The 18,882-nt window shown below is 48.1% G+C and overlaps 1 protein-coding gene across 1 annotated transcript in view; it reads right to left on the bottom strand.

The window, feature by feature from the left end:
- The window catches only part of NPHP4 (nephrocystin 4), a 128,238-nt gene that overhangs the window by 66,325 nt on the left and 43,031 nt on the right, over positions 1-18,882 (bottom strand). The window contains exons 9-11 of the mRNA XM_063145353.1: positions 18,415-18,541; positions 4,541-4,723; positions 1,810-1,954 (exon numbers count right to left, since the gene is read on the bottom strand). Coding sequence (XP_063001423.1) covers positions 1,810-1,954; positions 4,541-4,723; positions 18,415-18,541 — 455 coding nt within the window. The remainder of the gene's footprint in view (positions 1-1,809; positions 1,955-4,540; positions 4,724-18,414; positions 18,542-18,882) is intronic.

The following is an 18,882-nucleotide window of genomic DNA, read 5'->3' as shown; positions in this document are numbered from 1 at the left end:
TTCTCTCTCTGTACAGGCACCCTCTTTTCCTCCGTCCAGTGACTAGAATGCGACAACGCCCACATCTCAGGCACAAGTAGCACTGGGAAACGTAGTTCCCCCAGGCACAAGGAGCACTGGGAAATGCAGTCCATAGCATAGACTCGGATACTCTGGGTTGCTGCTGCTGCTGTTGTTGCAGCATTCTGGGTACCAGGGGGTGGAAGGCCGTACTCTCCAGAGAGGGATCATACCTCTGCACCTGCTCCACTGTAAATTTGGGGAGGGTGTTGAGTAAGTCCAGGAGTTCACAGTGGGGGAGGCAATTTGGGAGGAGGTGATTGGAACTCAATTCTAAACAGAGCTGGGAGGCCAGCAGGAGAAGGCTGCCGTGTTTCTCTTCTTGGGAGACAATAACGCGTCTGCTAAGTAATCCACAATGCTTTATTCAAGCAATAAACATCTCTTCCCACTCTAGGAACTTTCCTCTGGGCAAAACTATGCAAACTAAGCAAGACAATTGTCTTTTCAAGAAGAACAGAAAGCCCTTTCCCAAAATGCCTTCACTTCAGAGAGACTGGTTGTGTTGCAGCTCCTGATGAAATGCCAGCCAGGCCGACTTTCTCTTGCCTTCCTTTAGCTCCATTTTAGTCTGCGGCGTACTCTAGGATCAGCTAACTTCTCTGTGAAAACTCTCCCTTGGAAGAACACTGACTTCCCACTGACTGTGTGTTGTTTACCCTTGAGGAGATAAGCAGTGGAGGAGGTTCATTTCCAGCTGATGAAGAGCCCGTGGGAGCTGCCTCTACTGGTATAATCTGGCCTGTTTCTGGCGCCGTCTCCTCTATTTCAGAGTCTGATTCTGATTGAGCACCTGAAACACCTTCCCCCAACCCAAGGGGAGCAGGGCTAGACATGACCCCAGCCAAGGAGGACTCCCTGTATGTTCTACAGGAGCAGCAGCAGCAGGAGGAGAGTTGGGCACCATAACTCTCCCTCTCCTCTGGAGCCGCAGCCGAGGCAGGACAGGCTAGCTAGCAACCCAGGACGAGGGCCTGACGCAAACCTCAAAGGGGGGGAACCAAGTGGAACAAGTCACAGAAACACCTACACAAAGTTCAGATGTTACAGGGCTCGGCAATGCACCTCAAACACCTGTCTTGATGCCCACCTATGTTTCTGCCCCCCCCTTTTAAAAAAAAATCTTATTGGCAGCTGGGATTGCTGTGAAATAAGTTTCTCACAGTGCTGTTGTTTTTGTGTGTGTCAGGGATCAACTCCCACCTCTGCCTTGAGCTCAGTCTTTTGGGCAGGTGATTTGCCCGTTGCCACACCTTCCACGTTGGCCATTTTGTGGCGGTGCCCAGGGCAGTTTCCTCAAACTGCCAGATGTGCCCACCCACCCCCAAAAACAGATTTCCTACCCCTGTTACAAAGCGAGCACTTCTTTTGAACTTGGAGTTAAGACTCCACCTGGTCATAGAATGTAACAGGGGAAACCAATTCCATCTTAGCAGGACTCCCCACAGCGCTTGACGGAGGGCGTGGCGCAGCCGATGTCAGCGCCTGAGCGGCTGCCGCAGGAGCGTGTGGCTCTCCTTAACGAGACCCCGTCCGTGCGCCAGAGACAAGGCCCTCTCAAGCGGCTGAATTGCACCTCTTTAAAAAAGAGTGAGGCACTCACCAAGCTAGCTTAGCTCAAGCTGTTGAGCCCTTATTGCTCAAATGCCCCAACTACAGGACTGCATTTTAAGTGCTCCCCTGGTTTTGGAGCGGAAGTGAAGCCCCGCTGTGCGTCTGAAGCGTTAGCAATCTGGGAAAAACACTCACTGGGGGACGACATGGGAGGACTCTTCGTCTTCGAGCGAGGCGGCTGCTCCTTGACGCTGCCTGAGGGTTTTGCAGCACTCCCTAGGCGTTCCTCGGAGCTGGTGGAGAAGTGAAACTGCACGGCTCCTGACTCCACCTGCTTCACCTGGAATTCAAAGAGAAGAAGTAGCCATGTTCTTCTTTCTCCACCTCATCCAGTTGCTGCAATAGATGGAAGTACAGCATTTAAAACAACCAACAATGATTCCCCCCCCCCCACAACCCTTTTTTTTTTTACCTCCAATGCCAGGAAAAGCTGAATTCCAAGACGTGCAAATATATGCCATTTCTCTTATTTTGCAGAATTCATTCCGGTTTTGTCACGGGGACAAGCAAAAGAGCCATGGCAGGCATCAATGCTCTGCCCCTCTACCCCCCACCCCACCCCACCCCCAGCCACTGGATATCTTATTTCGTCACCCTGGTGGCTTATGCAACTTCATCAGACAGCCATGCCCCATGAGGACTAGAAACCTGACTCTTAAAAAAGAAAAAAAAGGGGGGGAGGGAAACCTGAAGTTCTCAGGAAGTGGACATCTACAAGTGTCACATTTGACAGGGTTTCTGTATTCCCCTGAAGACATGCACACAGCCTAGTGAAGAAAGAACACAGGGCAGCACCCCCACTCCCCACAAAAAAGCTAAGAGGGGGTGCATGGTGGGGCAATTTAATTATAATCAGAAAGCCCCCCTTGGCACCTGCCTGGTGTTTCTCTCTCCTCTTTGCTTTTTTTTTTTTTATGAACCTGAAAGCCATGAACACCTCAGATGTTTTGTTTTTATGGCTTCTCTCCTGAGAGATGGAACGCCAGACAAGTGTGCATATGGTGCAACTGTGAGTTTTGAGTCGGGACCCTCCAGTGGCACGGGCTCCTGTAAAGAGCTTCCACATATCACTCCTCAAGCACAGAACTCTCCATTTAAATCTGTCCAATGCAGCCGCCTCCCAGGTATTAATATCTCTGCCGCATGCCTTAACCTGGGCCATCTATGATCTTTGCATCTAATGAACACAATTTCAAAGCAAGGACTTCTTATGCAACTCTTCTTGCAACCTCTTCTTACGCCGTTGCTTAAAATCCAGTATAAATCCTTTCTGCCTCCTTTTCTTTGCCTAAAACACAGAAACGGAAGCTACGGCTATGCTGGAGGCAGGATTTCTCAGTATTAACCCGGACAATATGTGCTTCTCTTCATCATGCATGGCTGGAAAGGAACTGCAAAATGTCATTTGCTGAGCTTTCATTTCCACACACACCCAACCAACCCCTCCCCAAATCAAAGTTTCTAGTCCTGATGGATGAAAAGATGTGTTTGAATGTGTGTGGGCTCAGTGGGGGGTGGGGTGGGGGGAATACTTGGCAAAATCTCAGAAGGCTGAGAAATGTTGGCAGAGAGAAAAATCCATTTAAGGTCCCACTCATCATGTGAAGACCGACCCAGACCTGGAATGCCCCACTAAGTGTGAAACACATAAAGGTGTGCATATGTTTGCACCTTATGCACACATGTCTGGCATTCCATCTCTCAGGAGAGAAGCCATAAACACTAAATATTTGAGGTGATCTTGGCTTTCAGGTTCATAAAAAACCTGAACCAGAATGTTGCTACCTGCTGCAGGAGCTGATCTCAGAGTGCTCCCACCACCCCCGTCCCAAAGTTTAATCTAAACCCCTCTCTTCGTATTTCAAATCAAACCCACCTCGTCTTCCCCTACCATGTCTCTATTTCCATTCCAGCCCTGTGCTCCTGTTAATCTCAAGCTTGGCTTCATGGAGCAGGGAAGTTAAATGAGAAGCTGTCACACAGATATGATTTCCTATTACCCAAACCTCGCTTGACCTGTTCACTGGTGCCTTCTGGGTCTTCTTCGAAGCCTCTACAAGGCACACGGGGTCTTGAACCAGGAATTCAGGCCACCTTGCTTTCAGCACTACTTCCCACTGCTACAGGATAGTGATACTGCCCAGATCTCTGCTGGCCTTCAATGTGGCAATACCGAGGGGCACTGGACACTGAGCAAGTGTATGAACCCCTGAACTTGACGATGGCACAATTAGTTCCCAGAAATAGCACCAACAGAGTAGATATGGGGTCACGCTAGGCATCTGGGTCTGTATCTCTATTCACACAGTGGCCAACCAGCCATCGGCCAGGGACCCACAAAGCAGGACATGGTGCAACAGCACCCTCCCGCCCATGTTCCCCAGCAACTGGTGCACACAGGCTTACTGCCTCGGATACTGGAGATAGCAGATAACCATCAGGGCTAGTAGCCATGGATAGCCTTCACCTCCAGGAATTTTTAAAGCCTTCCAAATGGGTGGCCATCACCACATCTTGTAGCAGTGAATTCCATAGTTTTTAACTTATGCACTGTGTGAAGAAGTGTAGCCCCACTTGAAGAATGTCCATGTCTCTCTCACCGGCCCTGGCTGGAAGGTCTGTACAGGCAGCCGCCCAACCAAAAACATTCATTGATCAGCAACCACAGAGCACATCACAGACTTGTAGCAAGGGTCAGGCAACTCCAGGGACCAATAGGGTTCTATGTGGTCCTACAAAAATGGCTGCCCTGTCCCCTCGGCCCGAACACATTTGCAGCTGCTCATCCCAGCTGGGAGCTGTTGCTTCCGGACCCCCAGCCCTGGCAGGGCCTTCCCGAAAGGTGACTCCGGGGCTGTTTCCTCACCTCTTTAGAGCTCATGGTGGCCGGTGGCGTCTTATAAACCAAAACGTGGTTGGGATTGTGCTGGGCTCCTCCTTGCAGTGGGAGGACCACGTCGGAAGGGCTCACATCCGGCGGGGGGTTCCAAGCGGCCCAGCGAATCGAGTGCATGTAAGCCGGCGTCGTCAAAGAGGTAACGGATGATGTCTAAGGTTTAAAGGTGGGGGTGGGAAATGGGCATGAGAATAAAGATAGCACCGTATTAATTAAATGCCAGGTCCTGGCATGCTTAGCACTACCCTCCAGTGTGATCACAAACTGCAAGAAAAAGAGAGAGAGAGAGAGAGAGAGAGAGAGAGAGAAAGGAAAGAAGAAAGGAAGAAAAGGAAGAAGGATGAAATGAAGGAAGAAAGGAAGAGAAGAAATAGCAAGGACAGCAGAAGCAGGCAGAGGGAACACTGCCCCTGATCCCCCAGGAAAAGAGAGGAAAAGCACAGCAATTCCACCAGCCCTGTAGAAAATCTACTTATTCCCCCCCCCTTCACTCCCCATCCCAACATTTGGAGGTACGATGGGTACTTAGCTTACCCAGAATGGGGCCTTAGTGACGCCAAGATGGCGGAGGTGCTTCCTCTTTGTTGGCATTTCGGTACCAGGCAGAAGCCATTTTATTTCAGGAAGAGTTTTGAAAGGGCCTAAGCTAACCCCCCGATCAATGGTCTGGCTAGCTTTCTGCTGTTTTAAGAAATGGCGGGTGCTGTTTATAAAGCAGCATTTTGCTTGTTGATTTTACGATAACCATTTCCAGGTTGCAATCATAGACTGGCTTAACCTGGAAGCAAAGTCCTATCGAATTCAAAGGGATTTACTTCTGCATAGACATGCGTAGGATTTCAGTGTTAGTGTATATTGGGGGTCGATATGATCATTTGTTAGCTGAACATGGGGGGCACTGAAAGGCAGGATGCAAAGTTCTTACCCAATAAATATACAGGAAAGCAACAAATAGTTCGCCTCTGGCTTTTTAGAACATGTGTTTGGCATTCAACGAGGACAAGAGAGCATCATTTTCTCTCTCAAGACTTACCGGCTCCAATATCAACCCGGGAATCAGCCTCAACAGCCAGGGGTTTGCCTTCAGAGCGTGCGAACCCTGGTTCAGCCAAGGCTGTCCCGATAACGTGGACCGGGAAGACAATCTGAGTCTCCAATGAGGGAGGGGGTCGTTTTCTTTGGCACAGCCTGGGAGGCCCCTTAAAAACTGGACAAACTCACCAAGCTATTAAAACCCACAAGGTCCTCCTGACCCAGCTTCTCCAAGAACTGAAAGACAGTGAGTGGAGAAGGTTGAAAGGCGCCGGCTGTTGACAAGGGGTCTCCGAAGAAAAGCGCAACGAACTCCCAGCTCCATCTCAGCCTTTGAAATCTCTCTCCTGGCTCTTTGCAAATTGCTCGTTATGAAAGCCACACAGGCAATCTGCTTTGGGATTATCCGCCCCCTCCAGAAAGGGGAGGGCAGGGGTTAATTGGGTTCAGCGCGAAGTCGCCGATGGCTGGACATGAGGGCCTCTGATGGCGCACTGGCGCACTGGAGGCATTGCTAATCAGCTCGTCTCCTGCTCACATAACTGGGCAGACAGTCTGGGACAGAAGTTTGTCTGCGGCAGCTCAGGATACAGAATAGCTCATCTGGCTGCTCTCTGAGGAAGCCGCTTCCTCCTCCACCAAGCGCTGTGCAGGTGCCGTGATTGTGCAGGAGCATCGAGAAAGCGCAAAGCATTGCTCTGGCCTGTTCGAGGCTTTCAGTTTCCTTTTTTAAAAGCAGCAAGACCCCGTCCCTTACAGCCACAAAGGGACGCTTGAAACGTGCAAGCAACTCCCGCTGAAACCAAAGCAGCAGCGCTGACTAGCCAAACGGTCCAACGTGGTCAAAATGGCAGAATAAATTATGCAACGCAGCAGTCGGAAATGGGAATAAGCTATGCAACCTCGCAGGGGGAAAGCAGGCGCTGCGCTGCTGAGCTGCGGCCCTTTTCTGCACCATTGATTCTCAGCTGGTCTGCGCGATCATCAAAGGATGTGGAATTTCAGTGGCATTCTTAACACACCCAGGAACTGGTCTGGGAAGAGAAAGTGCGTTTTCAGGAGCCTGCCCTGGGAGAGGAAAAGGCTTTCTATGGAGCTGCTGATCAAGTTGCTGCAAGGACAAAATAAAGCAAGTTTGTAAGGGGAGTCAAGAAGCCCAGCCTGAGCTCCTTGGGAGGGATAAAATGCAAGCAAGAAGAAGATATATACCGTGCCCACCCTCAAGAATCAGCTGTCTATCCAGTCAGCTTTTGTACGTGTGCCAAATTGTTCTTCATCTCAGGCATCAAAATGTCTTAGAATCATAGAATCATAGAATAGCAGAGTTGGAAGGGGCCTACAAGGCCATCGAGTCCAACCCCCTGCTCAATGCAGGAATCCACCCTAAAGCATCCCTGACAGAGGGTTGTCCAGCTGCCTCTTGAAGGCCTCTAGTGTGGGGGAGCCCACAGGGAGCCCTAGGTCTTGGGCCGGCCCTGCCAGTTGATCAAATCCCGTTGTCTGCTTACGATTCCACGTGTCACTGAAATATCCGTTTTGTCTCAACTTTTCCTTGGAACACTCTAATACCAGATGTCGTGGGATGCATGGCCAATGTCTTGCTTGCCCTCTCCCCAGCTCCCTCAGTGGGATAATGAGGCGTTCATAACAAATCAATGGCTATTGATTAAACCACACTGCCCCTGGTATCCAACCAATCGCAGGAGAAATGAAGGATCCTTGAATGCAGTGCTGGTCTTTAACATGGTAAAACTTCGTGTGCCTTCATGTTGGCCAAGAAAAGCTGCTCCTTTCGCTGGAAACACTTCTCTCATAACGCCAGGATAACGGGGGCTGACTGTGAAAGCCAGGGGCTTCCTCCTCACCAGGAGAAAGAGCAAAGAGTCCTGTGGCACTCTAACGCCTAACACATATATTACGGCATAAACGTTCATGGACGCAGTTCACTTCATTGGGTGCATGAGACCTTATCCTCACTTGGTAGATTTATATTCACATAGTTGTCAAGAAGGGAGAAACTGTAAACCGGGAGGTCAGAAGAGACAGCGATAAGGACCTTAATAGGGGCCATTCACAAAATCGTTATTGGGTGATAACACAGACATCCTTGCATTGGTGAGCTGATTAACACATGTAATGCAATTAAAGAATAATAATATCAGGAGTTGAATCTCCTTATGAATTGTAGTTTAGCAGTTTTATACTGGAATTTGTCTTTGGAGATCCTTTGTTTAACAATAAGGTCAGTGACAGGGTGCCCTGGGAGGTTGAACTGTTCCCCCACTAAATTTGCCAATGCCAGATCTGTGTCCATTTATCTTTTTACATAAAAACTGGCCTGTTAGTCCTTTGCAGAATGCAGAAGGGCACTGGACGCTGAGCAAGTGTATGAACCCCTGAAACCCACATAAGTTTTATCTTATGTGAACCGCCCAGAGAGCTTCGGCTATGGGGTGGTATGCAAATGCAATAGATGATGATGATGATGATGATGATGATGATAATCTTGACGATGGCACAATTAGGTCCCTGAAATAGCATCACCAGAGTAGATATGAGGTCACACTAGGCATTTGGGTCTGTTCTTGGGTCTGTATCTCTGTTATGTGGTCTGTGATTGCTGATAAATGAATACTTTTGGTTGGGCAGTTGTCTATACAGGCCTTCCAGCCAGGGCCTGGCGAGAGGGACATGCCATCTCCAAGTTGGGATATACTTCTTCACACAGTGCACAGTTAAATTATGGAACTCACTACCACAGGATGTAGTGATGGCCACCAATTTGGAAGGCTTTAAAAGGAGGAGGCTTTAAAAGGAGGAGGAGGAGGCTATCCATGGCTACTAGCGCTGATGGTTATGTGCTACCTCCAGAATCCAAGGCAGTAAGACTGTGTGCACCAGTTGCTGGGGAATATGGGTGGGAGGGTGCTGTTGCACCTTGTCTTGCTTTGTGGGTCCCTGGTCGACAGCTGCCTGGCCTCTATGTGAACAGAGTGCTGGACTAGATGGAGCCTTGGTCTGATCCAGCATCAGGGCTCCTCTTTTGTTCTTATGATTGTGGCTGCTATTTTTGACATATTTCAGCTGGGAACTGTATGTGATAACCAGTATGCCGTTGTTTTCTCTTTTGGATCTACCCTGTACTAGATTGTTCCTGGGCACCAGTCTGGCCCTCTTGATCTTCCCCAAAGACCATTTTCTTTGCCTTACCAGGGGTAGGTTAAGCTCAACAATGCACCTCTTCCCAAAGGCACTTTTGAATTCTGACTGCAGCAGTAGAGTTATTTCCTTCCATCCGACAAAAGACCGAGGCTCTCCCCCACACACACACAAAATTCCTTGCTGCTTTGCGATGTTGCCACAAATAACATGCCACAAATTAGGTTATTAAATCTCTTTTCTTCCTCCCTTCAATCTGTGGCATTAAATTTCCCTGCTGGCTCTGTGTACAGAGAATGTTCGCCTGTAGCAGCAGTCCTGGTGAGCACCAGAAAATGCATTTGAAAGCTATCAATTCTCTCTCTTTTTTTTAATTAAAGAAATTATTGAGGTCATAGCACAGAAAGGAACCTGATCTAGGGCACGCAAACAGCGAGGCTTTCTTACTTCTTTGAGTCATAGGAAGCGGGGGGGGGGGGTGAGTGAGAGAGAGAGACATACACACAGACAGAGAGAGAGGTCCTTTTTTAGCTGTATTCAGTTTTCGGTATATTATAGCTCAGTTGCATTAAAGGAAAGGGACATGTAAAAGTACTGGATTTATATAAATGTGTGGAAGAAGATCAAGAAAGAATAAAACCACCCTTAAATCCCATGAACTGAGGATTTGAGGAACTGAAGCGAGGGGGAAAACTGGGGGAGGGGGGGAGAGCAGATACATAACGTTGACCCAGCTTGTATTAGGGGATGGAAGCAGGGAGTATTGCATGGGTGGATTCAACTTTGCCTGACATGGTTAGCAGTCTAAGCCCCTGCAAAGCCTTTCCATGGGGCTCTCTCTCAACCAGCTTTTCCATATCACCAGCAAGAGCCCATGAAATGGTGGACAACTTTGGGATTTGTAGCACGGCTTAACTTGCCTCTATGAGCCTAAAAATTTCAAGCGTCCAGATGGGGGAGAAGGCAAGGACAGTGTACTGGCATTCTAGCCGCTGATGTCACAACATCCCTTAGCCCTGCACCAAGAGAGCCCTCATCCCTGTTACTTGAGACTCTCTCAACTGGGTTGAACCTGCGGACCTTCTGCATGAAAAGTTATGTGCTCTGCTTACTGAACTTTGTGCTGATTCACAGAGATGGCCACAGCCATTCATGCTTGGGCTACTGGAATGCTTTGCAAAGTGCCCAGAAAGGTCAACTTTTTCAGAATATGGATGTCAGGGATCAGCTGGGGCAAATCATTTTGAAGCATATCATGCCTGTATTAAACTATCTTGCTAGGAATTTGATCCTGCACCCAATTTGAAGATTAGGTTATAACCTTTAAGGACCTAAACTCTCTGGGATCAGGAGATCTTAAGGCCGCCTTCGCAAACCTGGTGCTAATGGCCATGCTGGCAGGGCATGATGGGAGTTGAAGTCTGTGACATTTTATTGTTTATTGCTATTTATCTACAATGTAAGTGCCGTTTAGACTTCAAATGGTAAGGATGGTAAGTGGTTAATTCTGTTGGGAGGGGAAGTGAGCGAATGGAAGGCTAGTGTGAAAGCTGATTGGCTGTTAGATTCAAGTGTCTGAAGGGGAATGACAGTTGACAGCTAGCAGTTGAAGAGTTAAGAGTTGACAGAGTGAGAGAGAGAGTCTGGGTTTGTCTGCTGAAGGGGTTAGATCAGAGTAGGATCCACATTTTATTGTTTTGGGGGAAAGAGGGAATAGGAGATTTGACTAGTGGGCAGTGTAAGCATTGCAACAAATGAAACCACAAGATTGATAAACTGTATAAACTTACTTATTGTTAAATAAACGTTATTTTGTTTCATAAACTGGATAGGATTCTTAAAGTACCTGAAGTAAGGAACTGGGGTATAGGGTGGCAGCGGTGAAGTAAAAGGGTGAACAGAGTGGAGCACAGAGTGCTGGGCTGGTTGCTGTGGAGCCAAGAAGGGTCAGTGAAACACGGGCCAGTGTGCAGCAGTATTGCGACTGAGTGCATGGTTGAGATCCTTTCATAGAGAGAGGTAACGAGGAGACCCAAAGGGAGCAGCTGTGACAATGCCCAGCACATCTGGGAGGATTGTCTCCACCCATACGTTTCCTACCCAGCTGCTTAGATCAACATTGCAGGACCATGTCAGCACTCCTGCGCCATCTGAAATGCCAGAGGGGGATGTGGAATGCCTTCCCATGAGAGAGAGGCCAGTCGCCGCTGGCCTTCCACTGTGGAGCAAAAATGCGGGACTCCCATGGAGCACTCAATGGGGGCAGCCGGGCTGTAGGAATACAATGAGCAGTTAGTAACCTGGCTGATGTTACCCCCTGTTGCTTTCCACGTCTTTAGATTTCTTATGGTGTCACTATTGGGTTTTGCTAGTTGCTTGTCTTCCTTAAAGAGTGGAAAGATATGACTGCTTTTATAAATACAAACATATGGGGGGGGGGAGGTTTAATGCCCTAGTCTCCCTACCAAACATGAGGTGGGTGGGTGGCTGCAAGAGCCGTTTAGCAATGCTGGGTAGGAAGGTTACGGTCCTTCCTCGAAGGTTTTCAAGAAATGGTTGCGCTGTCATGGGCCAGCTTGTGTCAGGGCAAGGAACATCACTTATTAAGTCCCTTCCAGGTCTGTGACACTATAGTACAAGGGGTAATGTTTCTCTAGGGTGAAAACACACAGTTTTCCTCTCCAGTTTCCCTGGAGACCCACGGCCAGTTCATTTGTTATATCTCTGACAATGTATTTGTCAGAACAAGGTTGCTCGTTCCTACTGCATGGCTGTACAATCAAGCAAGCGACACGGCCAGGTATGACACCTCGGACCGTTTTGAAACCCTCGGGGGAAATCAAGGGCCGTGTTGATGTATTGCCTGACAACTTCCATTGTCTCCATAGCAGTCACAGGAACCAGCCACTATACGGAGCTCAGAGTTTGCTCACACTTGGCAAGGGAGGCAAGAGAGATGGAGTGAGCCAGGGGGAAGGCCGGATGTGCCGCGGTGGAAGCGCTTGCAATCTGCACACGGATTCACGATGAAGTGCTCAATTAACAGCCGACAGATCCTTCAGACCCTTCCGCGGCTTTCTTAAGGACGGGGAGTCTCGAGAGAAGGGCTCGGAGCCAAAGGTGGGCCACTGTCCAAACGTTTAAGCCAAAGGGCAGTCGGTCGAGAGAACAGCCGTGTCCAGATGGCAAGCAGGATGGTGCCGGGCGCTGAGTCCCCAAGGGCATGCTGTGCCTCGACGGCATTTACGTTTAAGGGAAATTAACTAAAAAGACCCACTCCGTGCTTAATTAACGACTTGAAATGTAAAAGGAAAAAGAAATGCCAATACTGTGAAAGCGAATATGAATGGGAATGTGAAAGTTGCTATCAGCAGGGTCTTTATTTAGGACAAGGATCTTTCCGGACAGCTTCCTGTTATGGGGAGATCCAGAGGACTTTCCACAAAGTAGCGTTTCTGCTCTGTGGGGTGGCTGCATTTCCCTGACCTCCCAGAGAAAGAAGCAGGTAATAAATAAATAAATAAATAAATAGATTTATTATTATTATTATTACGACGACGACGATCCAGAGAGCTTCGGCTATGGGGCAGTATACAAATATCATCATCATCGTCATCATCATGTGCCTAAATATGCTTTTTTTCCTCCTCCCTCCCAATCCCCTTTCCTTTTGAGTCATACTGATAGATGGATGGATGGATGGATGGATAGATAGATAGATTGCAAGCCTGTGGGCAGGCACTGTCTTAAGAAATATCTATGTGAGCTGCCTTGGGAGCCTTTTTTGGCTAAAGGGTGGGATAAAAGTACTACAATAAACAAGTAATCAATAAAATCTTCCGCAGACATGTCCTCCTAAAGAACAACAGGGTCTGACGCTTTTCTAGGAGCCCAGGGGCTCAGCCACAACCACCTCCTCTCAGCTACTGAAGAAGTGGAACAATTTCAGAGCAGGGCCACGAGTCAGAGCTCTGAAATGGCCTGGCTAATGAGCCCAACCTGATCACCATTTCAAATTTGCAAGACTGAAGCGCAAGGGGGATTAAGGGGGATAATTTCATTAATAATAATAAAAAAAAAGCAGAGAAGTGCCTGATTAGTGCTCCTGGTTTCATCAAGATAAATTAAAAAGCATTGCTGGGCAGGACTCCAGCTTTATTTAAGGCGCTTTTGTCTGGGCCTAGATGTGGAGCTGAACCCTTGGTGTTTAAATCCAAAATCCAAACTCTTGCTACTTGAGTTGTGCTGAAAGGGCGATCAGCGCAGTTAAGGGAGGGAGTAACCAAGGGCCAGTTCGGAACCGAGGCCACAATACCGCCTCTGCAAAACAGAGAGTTAAATTCATCCGAAATAATTCCCAGTTGCTGATTCATTACAACTTGGAATATTTCCCCAGGCGTTTTGTGATCTCCCAGGTGAAATATTGAGGACCGATCAAACCACTGCATAAAAGAGGCGATGGAATGAGACCGCAAAATCCTGGGCCCCTACGTCTGAATGCTTCCTCATGGGGGGGGGGGGGGAACCTCCAGAGGTCTGTAGCAGAATTGACACAATAGGGTGACAAATTTGATGTGACGTTACATGCAAGGAGTTTTCCCGTAGGAGAACTTTGCGATGCGTTTTGGGAAGGAACCCCCAGGCGCCCTGCGTCCTGCATCACCTGGCCCCTGGGAAATTTGCTTCTGGCATCTGGGACTGCTTAGCTTACGGGGGGGGGGGAAAGACAAGGGATTTGGGGGGGGGGATTTGTTGGATTTGAGGAAGGTTTTCCCTATTATTATTTTCCATTTTCCCCTGGAGTTTTCTTCCAGACCTTCACACCTCAATGTGTGCAAGCCTCTTCCCTCCACTCAGAACCCTGCCCTGTGCTCAACCACCGCTGCCTGTCAGAGCCCTCTTCCCAGGACTTAAAGCAAGGGCGTTGAACTTCTTTAAGCCCGAGGGCCAAATCCCAGTTCAGGGAAGTGCTCAGGGGCCGCTTCCCAGGGATGGGTGGAGCTAAAGGCCAAAGGGGGCAGGGCTAAAACACCCCAAATGCCAGCATGCCTCAACTTAAAGCTCTTTGCTGCCTGTAACTAAAGCCTTATTCGGAGAGACATTTCAGCCTTTTAGAACGGATAGAAAACGGCGCAAAAGACAGGATTGGTGGTTGGAGGAAAGGAGATGGGGCTAAGGGGAGGGATGTGGCCATCTCGGACCACAGTTGGCCCAGATCTACAGCCATTGGGCACCACTCCTCTGAAGGCCTTGGGCCTCTATCTCAGGAAAGAGAGAGAGGGCCACAAGGGAATTTTTAGCAAAATTTTTGAAATCACCCGCAGGAAAGTTGACCTCTACTTTGGAAAACTATTCCTTCCCTATCTATCCCTGCCCCACAGCCTGGGGAACGCAGCTGGACAGCCATCAGTCAGGGAGGCTTTAAGGTGGATTCCTGCATTGAGCAGAGGGTTGGACTCGATGGCCTTAGAGGCCCCTTCCAGCTCTACTAGTCTATGATTCTATGATCCTCCCACGGAGCTTTGGTGGTCGCTGGCACTCTGTTAAGACAATACTGCTTTGTCGGGATTTATGAACTACGGCGGAACCATCTGGCAGAGGTCAAGGGATGCAGCGAGTTTCACATCAGCTTACCAGCCTTAAATAACTTTAAAAGGACTTAAAAATCAATTTGAACGTATTGTGTAATGCACATAAGCCGTATGACATGCTGTAAATCTCTGCAGCCCACAAAAGTATCCCTGCCGTATGAGGCAAAAAGGCCCTTTGGTGCCAGCCGGATTCCAGGCGCCAAATCTTTTCCATGATGATGACACCCAGAATGAGTTTTCCCACAACAACAGCTCGGGTCATTACATCCCCTCTTGACGGGCGTCAGCAGCCTATGCAAAGGGCTCCCCCGCTTCATTTCCACCTCGTGTTGCTCCCGATGACGCAAACCAATACAGGTTGCAAATTCCTTAAAAACAGCCACCAATTAAATCCGTACCGCAAGGCACAACGAAACCGCCGTCGGCTGCACAGCAAATATATTGGAATCGTCTTCTGGCAGCTCCAAAAGCATTTTGGAAAAGGGACGTCATGATAGCCCAGGGGTGGGGGGGACTAGTGAGTTGGCAGAGCTTTGACGGGCCAGGAGGCCTCACAAGTTGAATCAGGCCCATGGGGTGGAGATTTCCTGCCCCTGTGATAGCTTGGAAAGCTTCCGCACCTTGAATATCTCCTTCAGAGTTCTGACTGCTTCCCGGAGCGGATTCTCCGCTGACTTCAGAGCCACCAGCCCCCACTGTTCAGAGCATGATGACCAAAGATCTAGGCAAGTGGCCCTCTGCAGGGAGGGGGTCCAAGATATCGAAGGACTCCGTTCAGAGAGGTTTAAGCTTGTTGAGTTTTCAACAGCTCGTTCCCTCGGACTCCATCTCACAGATCTACGAGCTGGCCCGACTCATCATGTGATGAATCGGGCCAGCTCAAGGCTTTTTGTAGGGGTGCTATTTGCATAATTCACAATTTGCGCAACATTGTGGCTGTAAACAGTGTAATTAGGCTCGGGACCACAATACCTGACGGAACGCCTTTCCCAACATGAACCTACCTGTACACTACGCCCAACATCTAAGGTCCTCCTCTGGGAGTCTCGGAAGACGGCAACAAGGGAGAGGGCTTTCTCTGTGGTGGCCCCCCCAATGATGGAATGATCTCCCCAACGAGGCCCACCTGGCGCAGCATTGCTATCTTTTTAGCACTTTTCTCATTTCTCAGGCATTTAGCAATATGCAATGAGATTCACTAATCCCAGATCTGTTCTTAGGTTTGGCTCACAGCTTAAAGTTGTTTATAGTTGTTTTGAGATGTCTTTTTTTTCGTGTGTATGCTGCTTTTTTTTTCATGGGTTTAAATTTTGTATATCATTTTGAATTGTTTTAATCTTATGTAACCCACCCAGAGAGCTTTGGCTATGGGGCAGCATAGAAATAATAATAATAATAATAATAATAATAATAATAATAATAATTTACGCCTGCAATTTTGCGCAAAAGTGCGCTAAATACGGCCAACGTTTTGCACAAACTGGGACTTACAAATTAACAACCAAAAGCAGCACAGTTCCAAGTTTCTGGAGCTGACTCTCCATTCATTTCGCAAATGCAAGCCAAGTCGGGAGCGCAAAAAGGCCGGATTTCCCCACGACAGCCATCCGTGGGATGGTGCCACTTAAGTCTCTCCACAGAAGTCCTACCTGTTCTGTTTTCTTATCGAAAAGCCCTAGAGCCTAAGGCCCAGACAAAAGGGTGAGGGAAATAAGCTTCCACCTGGCCAAACCTGACAACAATTCAACAAATTACAAACACCCGAAAGTGAAGGGCCCATTAAGTTCCCTTTTCACAAAGCTGCGCGTCTTCCCCTTTTTGCAAGGAGCACTTGCAACCGACAACGCGCACCTACAATATATCAGCGCTAATTACAAGTCGGACGGAAAGAGACTGAAAGGAGGGACTCACCTGCTGTCACGATAACAGAGAACGTCGAGGTCTTCTCATTATTCCGTGGCTTAATGGTCCAGCGGGATTAGGGTTTTTTATGCTCTTTGAGCATTCATCACAGAACTGGCAAATATTATGCCAGTTAACCTAGACAATTGGGGCGCCTGGCCAAGAAATACTGTGACAAATCCAGAGGGCTCTGTGTTTTCTGCCCCCACCCCAACAAAAATAATAATCTAAAATCATTTTTTAAAATTAACATTTCAATGTTTTGATCCCATTCGATTTCATGTTGACGGCTTTTGTATTTGAGTTTCTTGGTTTATTTTTAATTTGTGATTTATTGTTCTCATACTTATGATCTTTTTTCATACAAGGAAAAGGATGTTCTTAAAGTAGGGTATTAATCATAGGTTTTTTCAACAACAACAAAATCTGCACCCAGGTAAGTTGGATTCTGCAATGTTTTGATTGTAAGACGCCATCGATTGTAAGACGCACACTAATTTCAGTACCACCAACAGAAAAAAAAGCTTTGATTCTAAGAAATAATAAATGCACCCGCGATTCTAAGATGCACCCCGTTTTTAGAGATGTTTATATGGGGAAAAAAGTGTGTCTTAGAATTGAAGAAATACAGTAAATTATGCACATCAGCTGAATTTTCTTATTTGCTTTCCAACGCTTGTTTGATTTTGCATCATTTACAATACTTAGAATCATAGAACAGCAGAGTTGGAAGGGGGCTCTAAAGCCATCGAGTCCAACCCCCTGCTCAATGCAGGAATCCACCCTAAAGCATCCCCGACAGATGCTTGTCCAGCTGCCTCTTGAAGGCCTCTAGTGTGGGAGATCCCACAACCTCCCTAGGTAACTGATTCCATTGTCGTACTGCTCTAACAGTCAGGAAGTTTCTCCTGATGTCCAGCAGGAATCTGGCTTCCTTTAACTTGAGCCCATTATTCCGTGTCCTACACTCTGGTAAGTCATCGGGCGGAGCCAGTAGCACAGCAGGGCACTGAAGTCCAGCCCCCACTCCTGGGAGCCTGATTCAGGCCCCCTCCCTCTGCAACAGCCTCTGGCTTCAGAGATTTCAGCAGGAATTGACTCCACACTTTCCAATACATCTTGGTAGCTGTAAGAGCTAGAAAACCTGGAGACCACACTGGTGATTCATGTAAAGTTGCTAGGCGCTACATCAAATAAGAACACAGCACAAGCAGTGAATCCCAGCGAGCTGAATTCTGTGCCCAATGCTGCATTCTGGGGATTTTCTGCATGCAGATGGAATTGCAGCATCCCAGCAAATGTGGGGCGTGCTCTGTAGATTGGTCCATGATGCACGGAGAATGCCAGGTTAGCTGCGGGGTGGGCTAGAAGACTGGCTAGGAAACTTGAGCAGCAGTCCTCACCCAACAGCACATGTTCTGAGATCTTATACCAGCCTAGTGTTCCCAAGTGGAAGTACTAGCCTGGTTTGCACGTAACGGTAAGCCGTGGCATGGTTTGTTGAAACCTGGCTTGTTCTTGTGTTTGAACACATCCCCACAAACAAACCAGGGTTTGTCAACCAGACACAAATAGAACCCATGGTTTGTTGTTGGTTTACCAAGTCCTGCTTGCTTAAACCATGGGTGTTGTGAAGTCCGAACACAGAACTAGGGGTGATCCCTGGCTTGTTTGTGCTCCTGTCCACCTAAACAAGAGCAGCTTGAAAATGAAACTGCACTGGAGGCTGGCAAAATGGACTGGAGAGAAACAAACTAGAAATAGGGAAAAACAAACTACTGTTTCTTTTCTCGACTAGAACACAATTCATGGCTAAAGCAACAAATCACAGTTAACATAAACCATGGCTTAGTGTTACATGTGAAAGGAGACATTGTGCATGCTATGGTCGCCATCATTTTAGACGGAGGTTTACGTGTACATTCACGGATACTGGCCAGGTTCAAGATAGATGGCGGCGGCTGTGACAGACCTGGTTGTGAACAGGTGGTGGTTCTGCTGGAGAGATTTGCCCAGCTGTCCACATCAGATCTCTCTTCGAAAGAAGGGTCAGGAGATACTGGGAACTCAAGATGGAGTTGTGACCCTATGAAGATGAAAGCTTCACCATCCTTGCATTTCCTGGAAAAATAAGCCGAAGAAGAGAGATGGAATTCCTACCTTCCCGTCTGGACCACTGGATGCAGAGAAGACATACTCCAGCATGAAGACCACTCCAAATGCTGGGTGACGGACCATCTCTGCCAGGTGGATGCGGCTTCGCAGCACGAGAGCCTGGCCCTCCGAACTGTGTCTGGAAAGCCACAAAGGAACCAATGACAAGGGACGGGATCTGCACCACTAAATATCAGCCAGCCCCACACCCTAAACTTAACGTGGTTTACGGCCCTGAGCGGACATCTTTGTTTCATCTTAATTTCCATATGAGAAGGAACAAATGATTGGCTTCTCAGCTTGGAGAGACTCATAATGGCAAAGTTTGAGAACCTTCTGTTTTCGGTCACATGATTCGGTTGACCCCGCGGCATCAGCCAAGCTCCGCAGGATGAAATCAGTTATCGGGAAACCGTTATACCAGTAGGCACCAGCTTCTCATTTCCATCCAGGCTCCTTTCAAGATCTGCTGCT

The sequence above is a fragment of the Elgaria multicarinata genome, chromosome 20 (genome assembly GCF_023053635.1).
Source record: "Elgaria multicarinata webbii isolate HBS135686 ecotype San Diego chromosome 20, rElgMul1.1.pri, whole genome shotgun sequence".
NCBI lineage: Eukaryota > Metazoa > Chordata > Lepidosauria > Squamata > Anguidae > Elgaria > Elgaria multicarinata.
The sequence above is the reverse complement of the archived record's forward strand: the minus strand, read 5'-3'. Positions and strand labels throughout refer to the sequence as shown.